Genomic DNA, 14,180 nt, shown 5'->3' with positions numbered 1-14,180 from the left:
TACTGTTGACTCATGGTTGGACCATTTATACATCTTTTTTTTCAAATAACACTCGCATTTATTTTCCAGATTCCCAGTCAGAATGGGCATATGTGTAATCTGTTTACTGACATCTGTCACACAACAGTCTATTATCCTAATTGTCAGCTACCCAAACACACTCAGGCGTTCTCTTTATGAACATGTGTGTGTGGTAAACCATGAAACATGGTGTGTAAAGTCATGTGTCCGGCCACTTGGCACGTTGTCATGTGTGTCAACAAAACGTGGCTGAAGACCAGGACATTATTACAGACGAATTATCCCCCTCCTCTCCTCAGGATCCATCCCTCTCGGTTTTTCTCTCTGTCCCCCGCTCCAAACAAGTCAAATGTCTGAAGAGATGTATCGAAGTATCCCTGCGCGTTCTGTACGATGGATATGTCATGTGACATAATGCCTCGGAGCGGCCATCACAGATAAAACGACAGATGCTGTTTTTTGCCTCATGGATCCCTCTTGGCCAAGCTGACTTTGAGTCTTCTTTTTAGAGTAAGCTTTAGATTTCAGGTTCATTTTAGTTTGATTTTAGATATTTATAGAATGTCTTTGTTGTGTCTTATAACCTATTGGGATGACACAGATGATATACTTTGAGGGGTTGTCTGGATAATTGATAAATACAATTGATAATCTCTCTAAATATTGGCAATATCCATGATTTATGAGTAACCTTTTTGTATTGAAGTTGCTCACTGTGACCTTACACACTGCCATCTTGTTTCTCGTTGAGTCTCAGACACACTTGCTGTGTAATTGCCGGCGACAGGGAAAGCGTCGTTGTTGATGTCTCGCTTTCCCTTTTTTAACTGACACTCAGCCATCTGCTTTTTGTATCGTCGTTCCTCCTCCACTCCATGCATGTGTGTGCTGGCGAGAGCGATCGGTCTCCGTAGAAACCAACAACAACAACAACAACAACAACATGCCCGTGTTTGTGTTGCTGGCATGTGGAGGACATATAAAGACGGAGAGTGAATTCCTGGACTGACCTTTCTGCCTGTATTTGGATCACTTACGGCAGCCTCTGTGCCCGAAGGGTGTGATGCATTCTGGGAGATGTGGCACACTACCTGACCAGAGATATCTGGATATATTCTTTGTCTCACAGGATATGTTTTACTTTAAATTTCAAGCTACTGTCCACCGTTTTCTTTATGTAAAGAGTACACTAGGTTTAGTAGATTGGTATATGAGGGAGTATTCTAATTTATTCTGTATATTTTATACTGTAGATACTCCTCTGAATATAAGTATTTTTTTACTGTGAATATGTTGTTTTTATATTCTTTAACTTCTAATTTTCTTCTATTTTTAAGATTTTTTTGAATTTTTGTCGATTGACTGTGAACATGCTGCTGTGACAAAAACAATGTCTCAACATGTGATAAATAAAGTATCTATCTATCTACCCTCCACCTGCCTGTGGCTACTGCTGCCCATCCGTCCAGGTGGATGGATGGCTTTGATTGGTTCAGTCTGTCGCCCCGGTTACTTGTGAGTGGCAGTAATTGGCATGGCAGTCGGCAGGCCCATCTTTCACATGTGGTCAGCCATCATCGAGCTGATTGGGCCGCGGTCGCCCCCCCCCAAAGGGAGGGCTGGTGTGCCCTGGGGGCGGGGCATAGAGAGCCTGTTAGCATGTTAGCATAACTGACCAGAGACCAGTGCTGGACTGATTGTAGTTAATGCCTGGAAATCAGCCAAGGCCAACGTCCACACATTTAAATCAGTTATACTCTGTAACCTTGATGTTAGAGGGGTCCTATTATGATCATTTTACGGTATTTGTATTTAATGCCTCCACTGTGACATGTCTCCATGCTTTAATGTTCAAAAAGCTCTTTATTTTTCTCATACTGCCTGTGCTGCAGCACCTCTTTTCACCCTCTGTCTGAAACCAGAGCCCAGTCTGCTCTGATTGGTTAGCTGGACGTCTCTGTTGTGATTGGTCAATCGCTAAGAGATGTCCCGCGCTAGCCAATAGAAGCTAACATACGTAGATGGTGCATATATGTTTGTTTAACACACAAAAGTTTTAACATCATATGCCAAGAACAATTTATTTGATGAGGAAAACTATTTTCTTTTGTGTCTAAATCTCTGGCCTGTGACAATCTGTGGATAACAATTAAAGCAGCTGCATTCAGCTAGTTTGACAACATTTCAACATTAATGTCAAGAGCAATTGATATGATTAGGAAACTGTACATTTTGTAGCAGTATCTGATTACCACTGGCCTGATACTTCAAACAAATCACTGATAATGTCCATTTAATCAGCTGACAGCATTTAAAGCTACTGTAGGTGTACTGTAGTTTACTGTCATTGGGGGGAACAGTATCCTGGCTACTCTCACTCACCATGCCGGGGTCAGAGAGTGTACCGAAGGAAATTTGAGACAAAGTTCGGTCATAGTGTACACAAAGTCAAGCGCACAAGGGGGTGGCTGCTGGAGGGACTTTGGTTTTGTTCTTGTAAATCCATAGCCGTCATATGTTTGCAATTAAAGCCTGTCTGTACTGTGTGTTTACAGAGCGGTGCAATCAATGTAATTGTGAGAGGGTGTTCCTGACTGAGACGTCTGTCTTATTTCTCTCTGTCTGGGTTCAAGTGGGCACTCGCTGGATTGTTGTTCCCAGTGTTTCTCATTTCCAAATGTAAATGCATCCCTTGATTTGTATCAGCCTCTGTATACACTCCCTTTCTGTCTCATTTTTCCTGGATCAAATACAAACAACCAGGACTCCATTTCAAGAGTCAGACGTCAGCTCAGATCTATGTCGGCAGCGTGGTTCAGTCAGAGGGAAATCTGTTCATTTACAAGAGGATGTCAAGAAACATGGAACAAGCTTAAATAACAATGATGTCTTCCCTTTACTTAGCTTTTCTCTGCCTCAGTTTGTTCAAGAAAAAACAACTGCTGCACCTGAAGATCTGGACGTTATTATATTATCCGTTTGATCTCGCTCTGCATCAGGCATAACTTTACTTAATTGGAGGTGTGTACTTTGTTAGAGGCCACAACATTCCTTACTATTGAAACTGTCAATGTGTTAGCCATTCAACAACAATTACTTCATTTATAGGAAATGGGAAACATCGTTTTTTGCTCACTTCTGAACTGTTTCTATGCTTCACCATGGAAACTAAACCCTTGGCTGTGCCACACAGACAAAGATTTTTTTTCTTCCTCTCAAGGCAAACTGAGGACAACCTGCCTGAAGAGAGAGTGCACGATGAATCTTCTTTATAAAGGAGAAATTGAAATTAGCAAAACCCAAACAAGTCACCAGTCATTTGATATTTCTGATAAAGAGCATAAGCACAAAAGCGTGATACATGAAGGCTCAATGAATGGTTGCTGCAGTCATCAGTTGCAGAGCAGAGGGATGAGTGTGTTGTCTGATCATCACTGTACCATTGTTGATAGCCGCTGTTGAAAATCAAGCACCTTCTCAGAATCTGAGTTTCTAAACGGATTCAAATTTGTGTAATTCTTCCATGTCGGAATTTTATTTCAAGTTTATGTCAAGCCACAAGCTCTGTGAGGCATATGTATTTGACACTATAATCACTGAAGACAATATGACCTTCTCACCTACATCTGATCCAGGATTTGATTTTAAGAATGCTAGTACACACAGTGCTGCTGTCTAACTGTATTACATCTTGGGACACTGTATCTTGATTTGATGATAACAATTAATATTCACTGTTCAAAACATGGTTAGGCTCAGGTATGGTAGGTTGATTCATAGTGTTTCTCAAAAGGTTGACCTACAATCTTTGAGCAAATGTTCATTTGGTTTAGCAGTTTTGGCGTTGAAGCAGTGGACGCATTGTGCAGCATTGTTTCTTGAACCCTTGTCAAGAATTTAGGGCAATAATAACCCTTGAAACGATGGATTTCGAAATGTAAAGAAACCAGTGTTTGATCCCCCATCTCACCTTGTGCCCTCTGTCTTGTCTTGCAGGTGTCAGGCAGCTCGATGGGCTCCCCGTCCGGCTCCTCCGCCCCCTCCTCCTCGTCGCGTCAGTACGCACGGCAGCGCATCACACGCGTCAACCTCAGGGATTTAATCTTCTACATGGAGCAGGAGAGAGAGACCGCCCACTCCCTCCTCCTCTACCGCGCCCTGCTCAAGTAGCCTCAACCCCCCCCCCCCCCCCCCCCCCCCGCCACGTGCCTTCAGATCAGGTCTAATGATTCAGTGTCTCCATGTGTACTGTAGTGACGTTTCATGTAGCTTTTAATAAAAAGAGAGAGAAAGAAAAGTACAAAAATAAATCCATGTTTTAGATTCACAATGAGTAGTTAGGTCATTGAGTTTGAAGGCCATGCATACGGCGGCTGGCAGGTGCAAACGCGCTACAAAACAACCAAAAACATTTCCAACGCGCTGCAGTTTCAGAAACATAGCAAATATAAAACCAGCATTTAGAAAACATTCACCAACTTGACGAAACATGCGAAGCGCTTACTAAAAGCGCTGCATAAATGACACGCTGCAAGAAACCCAAAACCAAACGGAAACCAGGGGACACTAAAAAGTGACGCACACAACTAGGACCGGAGCGATTGTTGACATTCGGGGATTATAAAATGAGTCAACTGTCACTGTCGCAGAGTTGGTCTGTTTGATAATTGTGATTTGTCAGTATATTTGAAATGACTAGGTTAGCTACGTTAACTAGCTAGCTAACAGCAGATCTGCAATATGTGATCACATGTTTTAAATATGCTGATAAAACTTACATTTTAGGTGAGTTTCCATTGGCAGTCAGTTACAGTTGGCCAACTTTATTATCCCTGAATGTCAACAATCACTCCGGTCCCAGCTGTGTGCGTCACTTTTTAGTGTCCCCTGGTATCCGATGAGCTTCTTGCATCGTTTTGTGTTTGCAGCGTTGTGTTCATGCAGTGCTTTTAGTAAACACTGCGCTTGTGTTTCGTCAAGTTGATGTAGATGTTTCTTCATTTGCATGTGTTTTTGCACATTTGTGTATTTTTAATTGCAACGGAAATGTATTCTGACCGAGCACCTCTCGGCCACCGTACGTGTGAAATTCGTTGTGTTGGATTTGTAATAGGAAAAAAAGGGGTTTTAAATGTTGCAGGATATTTTTATTTAACATCGTTGGCATTAGCTTCAATAAACCACCTCAAAGTAAGGACTATTTTGGCAGAGATGAATACACCTCGATGCAGCCTACGATATTCTCCACGAGCTATTTGTTGAGCACAGTTCAATGAAAGTAGCTGAACTCATCAAATAAGAGATTTACGGATTTCTATAATGAGACATCGTTTTGATTCCAAATAACAGCACCACGTTCAATTTACTGTAGATCTTATTAAATTATTTTCCAGCATGTATATTTTGATTATCTTTGTAGGAAGAGGAATAACCCCCGTGTCAGTATTATGATGTTTTGTAAAATGAGAATTAGACTGTTATGACACAAAGTCCCCGTGACCTTTCTGAAAAAGGTCATTAAACAAAATGATAGTCGCACTATGACACATGTTTCTGATTGGTCACCCTTGTCAGTATATTTTAATTTACCCTCACTGAATGTGAACTCTTTTTTTTACGACTAGATGTAGTGTAGTGTTCGCTCACTTCTTTAAACACTTAGAAGTTTGGTTATTATTGTGTGAAACCTCAGATCAAAAAAGACATTCCTTTATCTTCTCCTCTCGCTGTCCTACCTGCTCATAATTGGCATTTAATTTAAACAAAAAAGCAGCTCTTTTTCAGTGTTGCTAATGTGTCCTGATGTCCCCTTTAACCCCCTACCTACTTTGGTAATGACTGAATGAACAAAGCACTTCAACTTGTTCTTATTTTGATCCCAGATTAAACATCACTGCTGTAAATTTAATTGTAGAAGGAAGATGTTTATTCCAGCCTCAAATTAATTTGTAATATCCCAATTTGTTTCTATCTTTGTATAACTGACTGAAGAAAGGAAAGGGCCTGTCGTCTTGTTTTGTCGCCTTGTCATTTTTCTTTATTTTATCGTATTCTGTAATATTGTCAATGATGTACTTTTATGTTTTCTTTCTATTTAACTAAATCTCTTGGCCTCTATGCAGCTTTTCTTGTCATATTGAAATGTATTTAAATATTGGTGGCATTTTAAAGAATTGTTGTTCATGTTGACAGCACTTTTTTTACCTGACAACTCGAAGCTGTCGCTGCAACATAGCAAAGGAATTATTCATTTTAAATTGTAAACAGTTTTGCCAACTTCTGACAAAAGACAGTTATTTTTAACAATTGATATATTAATTTCCCCCTTTTTTTGATTGGCTTTTAAGCTCAGCATTCATATTTTCTATGTCCCAAATACCATGTTTTAAAAACAAGCACAACTATGATTATTGTGGTGACAAAAAAAAGATTTTATTAGTGATTTCTATTGTTTCTGTTTCACAGGAAGACATTTCTACTCTTATTATTACAGCTTTTTAGCCAAAATATTAGGATAATATTACTGATGTAAACAGACGGGGGAATCACATTTCAATGTAAGGATGATTTGTAAATATTGTTTACAAAACTATGTGTTTATTAGAACCACGTTATTTTTGGTAAACTCTTGTACATATCTTGAACAATTTCCTGTTTGTGTGAAAAACAATACTTATGTATTTGTACCTATTTTGTAAAGGAATAAATAAGCTGTTTACTAAACTGAGCACATGCTGACTTCTTTTGTTTAACAGCACTCACATAAAAAATACACTGACGGAGGCTTAAAGGTGGGGTAGGTAAGTTTGAGAAACCGGCTCGAGATACACTTTCTGTTATATTCCATGGAATGCTCTTAACATCCCGATAGCAATGAATATCTTAAGTGCTTGGACAAAAAATCCATTAAAAAATGTCCTCTGTGGAAGCCGTGGTACTGTAAAAAGCACGACCAATCATCTGAGCCGGCCCGGCTAAAATAACTGGATGGCCTACCTGCCTGTCAGCCTTCCATCTGTGCACAAACTTATCTCGTGCCCTCATTGGTCATGTGCGCGTTCGTGTGTGTTGGAGGAGGGGCTCTGTAAGGAAGTGGCAGATTTTCTCCGGTTGTGTATTTTCAAATTCTAGCGATCTCGAGCCGGTTTCTCAAACTTACTTACTTACCCTTAAGAGAGGTAGATAGTAATGAAGTACATTTACTGAAGTATCGTACGTCCATTTTGAGGTAATTATGCAACTTCATACTTCATTTTGGAGGCAAATTTATATAACCTTTATTTAACCAGATAAAAAAGCATTGAGATAAAATCTCATTTTCAATGCTGACCTGGCCAAGAAGGCAGCAACGTTACACATAACACATAACACAAACATATAAAATACAGAGAACATAACTAAGAAAACAAAAGACGAAAAGCAGTCACTACATTGTGCACATTAGGGACAGTAAGAAAGGTACACTACTTATTACTGCTAGAGCAGCTGGTGGTAAGGACCTCAGACAACTTCAATTTAAAACATGCTATTGAGAAAAGTGCTCTCAGTTTGAGGCTTGATTGAAGGTCATTCCAAGACCAAGGACCATAATAAAAAAGACTCCTTTTTCCAGCCTCAGTCCGCACGGCAGGAACCTGGAACCGTATCCAGGCACTGGATCTGAGGTTGTAAGAGTCACAATCTGGAGCAAATCTGGCACATATGTACAGTGGAAGCTTACCTAAAATGGCTTTATACATTAATAAAAACCAGTGCTGCATCCTACGCATACTAAGTGAGGACCATCCAGTTAGGCTATACAGTTTGCAATGATGAGTCCTATAGGGTGCATTTGATATATAACGCAGTGCAGCATGGTAGAGTGGGTCAAGTTTGGCCAAAACAGTGGGACAGGCAAATCTATAAATGGTATCACCGTAGTCCAGCTGGGACAGGAATAAGCCAGAGACCAACCTTTTACGGGATGAAGTTGAAAAACAACATTTAAGTCTGAAAAGTATTGTAAAATATTGTACTGTACATGTACCTGACAGCTGGTAATAGTGGAGATACCTTCAATGACTTTTTATACTGCAAGGTATTTTAATCCAGAATATTACGTATCATAATGCATTCATTCATTCATGAAAATAAATTCCCTCAAAGTAACTCATCTTGTCAAATAAATGTGGTGAGAAAAAAGCACAATGTTTGCTTCCTAAATGTAGTGGAGTTAAAGTTCAAAGTAGCCAAGTCAAGTACAAGTACCTCCCAAATGTACAGTACTCGGAGTAAATGTACTTAGTTACTTTCCACCTCTAATTTAACTGAATGAAAACACATCTTCCCACCTCTGAGTCTTAACAGGAATAAAGAAAATGGAAATTTCCCTGAAAGATGACTTCATCACTGAGCAACATTCCCCTCTTTCTATTCCTCACTCTTTAAAGGGAAAAGCTGTTATGTTTTTGCGAGACAGTTTTACTAAAGTCAACCTCTTATTCAGCCGTCTTCATTTCCATTTTTTAACATCGCACATGCTAAATACAAGCGCCGCTGCTCAACTATGAAAAGTCCCCCTAGGTTTCTGCTGCTAATTAAGCAGAAGCATTTTCGAAAAGACCAAACTGTTTAACTCGGTGCAAAATATTGGAGTTTGGGAGCATATTGGTTTTTCTCAAGATGTCGTCCTATTCCTCAGCCGCTGATCTGGATTCAGCCCTGAAGACCTTCTCGCTCTGAGAAAATAAACGCAGAGCCCCCATATGGTACAGTAAACTGGAGATATTTAACATATTTCATCAGTTCAATTACAGGACATTAAGAGATGCATTTACTGAACACAGCGACCACATACTGAGATGTAGATGAGGGCTTTCTTGGGAGTGTTTCTGAACATTGCGAGGGTCTAAGACAGGGGTGTCCACGTTTTCCATTTTGAATCGGCCCTCAGCAAATTCAAAACGTATAATGAAATATGGCCCAGAAATGAAACTTGAGCTTGTCTTGTATTGTACTTCTTAAATATATCTGTAAACAGATATTACACAGTACTGTTCATGTGTTAACAAGCCCACTTTCAGTCAATTAAAGTTGAAAATATGTTCTAACAAATCCAAGTTGATCAGAAAAAAGCCCAATAACTTATTTACATAGCAACCTTGAAATATACCCTTCCTATTTCCTCTTATGATAAGCAATCTAAGGTTTCTGTTTTAAGGAATGAGCTGCTAACAAAATAAATGAAACCCTATGGAAAGCTGTGATGTAGGCTGTTGTATCAAGCATAATGTACCTACATTTGATTGATTGTGCTGACTTATAACTTAACTTATGAGGCAATATACCTCTAGTGAGTGGCCCAGCCCTTCGAATATGTTTCTGTATGTGGCCCTCGGTGAAAAATGTTTGGACACCCCTGGTCTAAGGACAGAGCGAACTGTAAAGCCTCCTGAGATAAATGGGATATTTATGATATTGGGCTATATGAATACAACTTGATTGATTGATTGGTTGGTTGGTTGGTTGATTGATTGAGTGGATGTGCAGTGGTGGAAGTGTATAAAGCATATCAAAAAACAGATGTTGGGTCCTTAGCTTAAAAATAAATAAATAAAGGAGGCGGAGCTAATGCCTGATCAGAATTCTACCGGAGATAAAGTTAAATTCTGCTGTGATAAAACGCCATCCTGTTCTAAACCACATCAAGGATTATTTCTGAAACAGCATGGAGCTCAAATGCTTTTTCTCTCTCAGGTTTATCACAAGGTGAGTTCCTTTTTTTATTTCCTGCTTTTTAAACACATGTGCTCTCCAGTACAGGTTAGCTCTGAGTGTTAGCGAGGCCAGCTAATGTAAACAAAGACGAGATTACGTCCAAAACACGTTAGGCATTGTTTCTGATAGCAACTTTCTGTGGGTCCACCATCCGAAATTACATCAAATCTGCAGCAAATCTGTATCCGCTCGTTGTTCCCCCGTTTTTAAAAGATTTGGGTACGGATAAAAGACATGTATAAAAGACATCAAAAAGTGCATTTTGCATGATAGGTCCCCTTTAAGTGGAAGAACAGAAGTATCCAATTCAAAATACTTCAATTATCAAAAGTAAAAGTACTCATGTAGAACGGCTCTTATATAGCATATATATGTTTTGTATTATTATAAGTGTTTTATTCTGTCAATTTAAGTACGTTTTTAAATACTAGGTACATTATTTTTAAGTACTGCATCATATTACACTGTATAAGCATATCATGTTTTGTTAAAGGTGTAAGTGAAATAAATGTAGTGGAATTAAAAGTACTGTATTTGCCTCCAAAGTGTAGTGTAGTAGAAGTATGTATATATATATAAAAACATTACAAAAACCATAGTATTAAAATACTCAATAAGTAAAAGTATGCAATTGAAAATGTTGACTTAAGTGGAAATAGAGGTATTTTCAGCAATATGTACAGAAAAAGGACTCAGTATGCAGAATAGCTCTTTTTACATTATTATAGAATCTTCTGATTTTATTACCAACAAATACATTTTATTGTCTGTCAATGTTGAGGCTATTTTAGTTACTTTAAATACTGGGTACATGTAATACAACATATCATACAAGGATATCATGTGTATGTAGAAAGGTAGCAAGTAAATATGAATGTGAAGTAAATGTAATGGATTTAAAAGTACATGTGCCTCCAAAATGTAGTGGAGTAGAAATATATGGTGTAGCATAAACTGGAAATACTGGAGTAAAGTACAGTACAGTATGTCAAAATAGTACAATACTTGATTAAATGTGCTTTTTAACATTCCTCCAATGCATGTAGGCATCATCTGAATCTCCATAATCACCAATTAAAGCAAAATGAAGCTGTTTCATGACTGAAGTAAACACTCAAACTAAGCCTTATTGATTTTTCCTTTTGAAAGGTAAGTGGAAGAACGTGAGAGCAAAGAGACACCGGTGAGTTATACATCAGTACATCCTTTTATTATCGCAAATATGCAAGAAAAGTCAAATGGAGACACTGTAAATGAACACATGCCCTTTAATACCACAGTCTAATTGTTTTAAACACTTTAAATAATATACATTTGCACCTTATTATACCCTTTGAAATGTTTTAATCCATATGTACACAATGTAATGCTTTTGAATTATTTCCATTCTTCTTTTTTTTTGTGACAAGGACTTCGAGGTCTCTTAAAAACACGAGGGTCCCGTTTAAAACCCAGAGTCCTGATAATTCAATATACAATAACTGTACAACTGACCCGCCTCAGAGGTGGAGTGAATGCCATGTAAAGTGGCTGAAACACTGACCAGCACTTCATCGAAAACGTGTGAACAATATGAAGTTTTCTTAGCTTTGTAATGAACCTGTCATTGAGTCAAAAGGTTTGGTTATTGCACAGAACGACAAACTCCAAAAACTGCATTTTTTGTTCCTTTTTCTCACTTTATCTGCAGCCATTTACGTTTTTATTAAAATCTGTTAGACGTCCATTTGTGACTTCTCATTGCAACATCAGTGAGAAAACATGCCTTTTTTCCTTCCTCCCACGTTTGGTTTAACTGATTCTTAGTTTCCGCTGAGTTTCCCCACACCAAACTGAGTCAAAGGTCTGGGGATCGGCAGCTGTACGGCAACTTCTGATCAAATTTCACCAAGAGCTTTTGGAGAGCTCATCAGCAAACTGATTAAACGCCAATTTTGTGATTTTGCAATTGCAACATCAGTGAGAAAACATGCCTTTTTTCCTTCCTCCCTAAAAAAAAAAAAAAGGGTAATTCCTGCAGATGTTTGGTTTAAATTCAACTCTGAATCTTAGTTTTGGCTGAGTTTTCCACACCAAACTGGGTCAAAGATCCCAGGACCAGCAGCTGTACGGTAACTTCTGCTCAGATTTGACTAGTCTGGTTTAATCTCAACTCTGATTCTTAGTTTTTGATGACACCCAACTGGGTCAAAGATCCCGTACAGTAACTTCTCCCCAGATTTGACTCATCAGTTTGTTTTGTTGCCGTGTGGTCCAGTGAGCCGCGGAGTAGGAGGGCGATTTTTTTACAGAAAGCAGGGCATGGGGATGACACAGCAGCAGGGGGTGAGAGCCGAGTTTCTACTGGCACCGCTGCGAGCCTTCGGGGAGGGGGGGGGGGGGGGGGGGGGTGAGGATCGCTGTGAAGAGCCCAACATGCCTCTGAAACATGAAAGGCCCTGTTGACCATTCCCTTTGAGGCGACTGGATGCAAAGGCGCAGGCCACTGGCAGGTCAGAACAAAGATGGGCTTGATTGTGAGCGAGACCCCTGGGGAGGAGTGGATTTCTGCACTAACACCCAGCTCATCTTCCACCAATCACTGGCCTTATTTAATCAAACCATACAGAGCAGATATTAGCACAACACGGTCCAAAAACCTACCTCTGATTGTGACCTAAATAAAAAGCAACCCCAGTTTAACTCAAACAAAAGCCAGAGCTCACAAAGATCAGAATGGACTTTTTTTTTTTTTATATATCAGTCTTTTGGATCGGTAGAAACAGCATCTGTAAGTTACACACAAATACAAAGCATGGAAAACTTGGCCTTTCTTATTTTCTGTCTTTGATCCAGACATGTTGAGAATAAGACCAAAAGAATGAGAGCAGGATAGAGTAAATGCCGCCCACTCGCCTCTTTGTGAGTGAGGCGCTGATGCTGGGAGTTTACTTTGGGTTCTGCCGTACGAACATGTGACAAACCAGAGAAAATAATCTTGGCTTAGAAGTGACAATATTGAAACAAACAAGAGACTTTGGCTCTCAAACTTTGCACTGCGAGCTATTCTCAACAGAACCAGAGGCCTGGAGGAACACATGTTGGTATTTTTTGTATAATGCATTGTGTATTTGGCTAAAAACTGCAAAAAGAGATGATACCATTATGTTTTTACAATCAACAAAATATGCACCTTGTCTCCGTTAGGTACCTTTTTATTCTGTTGTCACGTGTTTTTGAACAGCCTGACTTGGCGCTGGTCACGGGGTTCATCAAGTGTTGGCTGGGAAATGTTTAAGTGCAAAGAAACATTTAGCATTTAGAGTACATCTCTTGCTGATCACGAGACATACTGGCTACCGTCCACGTTGGTCCTCAAGTCTTTAACATTCTCCCTCATCAAACTGGAATACACTTAGAGCTTGTGCAACATTTCAAATTGACGTAAACTTCTGCTGAATAAAAGCAAATGTTTCGTGGCCGTGAGAAAGAATCCGATCAGAGACCCGAGATATGTTTTAGAGCTAATAAGCAGAAATTCCAGAGCACGTTTTATGTGTGTTACACATTTGACTATAAACAATTTTGAAAGATCCAGGTTCTCTTCCTTCCCTCGTTTGAACAATGGGACTTTTCCCGGCTCTGAATGCACTGCCAGCCAGATCGCTTTAGCCACATAGCCTGCAGACATCTGAGTTTCTGCCTCTACTGCCAAGAAACGCTCCCTCACAAGCTCTCAAAGCCTAATGAATACAACGTTCATACATCCTTCATATTGGAGAAAGGAAAAAAAAAAAAAGAGACATTAAAAATAATCCTATTAATAATAATTGTTTACACCATGTCATGATAAGAACAGCAAAAGGAGCAAGAAGAACATACTTTAGAAACAACAATGAAAATTGTAATAAACAATCAGTTTGGCAAACGGTGCTGCTTTCGGCGAGGCGACGCCGTCTGTAGCAAAGCCTGTAGGGGTGGGGGGGGGGGTGGAGGGTCTTGGGGGATTTGGGGCCTTTTGGGGGACACGAGAAATTATGGGATTATGTCCTCTTCCTGTTATCATTAACAGCGTCCTGTCTGCCAAAGCTTTATGTCCCACAGCAGGCCAGACAAAGTTGGAGAAGGTGTGTGTGTGTGTGTGTTGGGATTCGTGGAGTTTTCTCAGTCCAAAAAGGGTCAGGATACCTTATTCATAAGAAGAAAAAAGGGAACCAGTCACGGTGCTATACATGGTTCAAGTGAGCTGCTGTCGAGTCCATTTGTTTTCATCACAGTCTCTTTTGGAGTTGTTTAAACATCATCAAAAACTCTTGCTGCTGCTGCTGCTTTCTTTCCTTTGTTTGGTACTACATTCCCCTCAGAGTTCTGCAGAGACGCGAGATTAACAAGCCTCTGCTAATACTTAGGTATGTTGGGGGGCG

General features: G+C 39.6%; 1 protein-coding gene across 2 annotated transcripts in view; it reads left to right on the top strand.

The window, feature by feature from the left end:
- The window catches only part of LOC117496717 (transcription initiation factor TFIID subunit 4-like), a 124,985-nt gene extending 120,775 nt beyond the window's left edge, over window positions 1-4,210 (top strand). The window contains exon 15 of one of the 2 annotated variants that reach the window (XM_034148453.1): window positions 4,018-4,210. In XM_034148453.1, coding sequence (XP_034004344.1) covers window positions 4,018-4,191 — 174 coding nt within the window. In that variant the 3' untranslated portion in view covers window positions 4,192-4,210. The remainder of the gene's footprint in view (window positions 1-4,017) is intronic. The other variant, XM_034148454.1, reaches the window with a different exon arrangement.
- Window positions 4,211-14,180: the final 9,970 nt, after the last annotated feature.

This window comes from Trematomus bernacchii, unplaced genomic scaffold (assembly GCF_902827165.1).
Source record: "Trematomus bernacchii unplaced genomic scaffold, fTreBer1.1, whole genome shotgun sequence".
Lineage (NCBI taxonomy): Eukaryota > Metazoa > Chordata > Actinopteri > Perciformes > Nototheniidae > Trematomus > Trematomus bernacchii.
The sequence above is the reverse complement of the archived record's forward strand: the minus strand, read 5'-3'. Positions and strand labels throughout refer to the sequence as shown.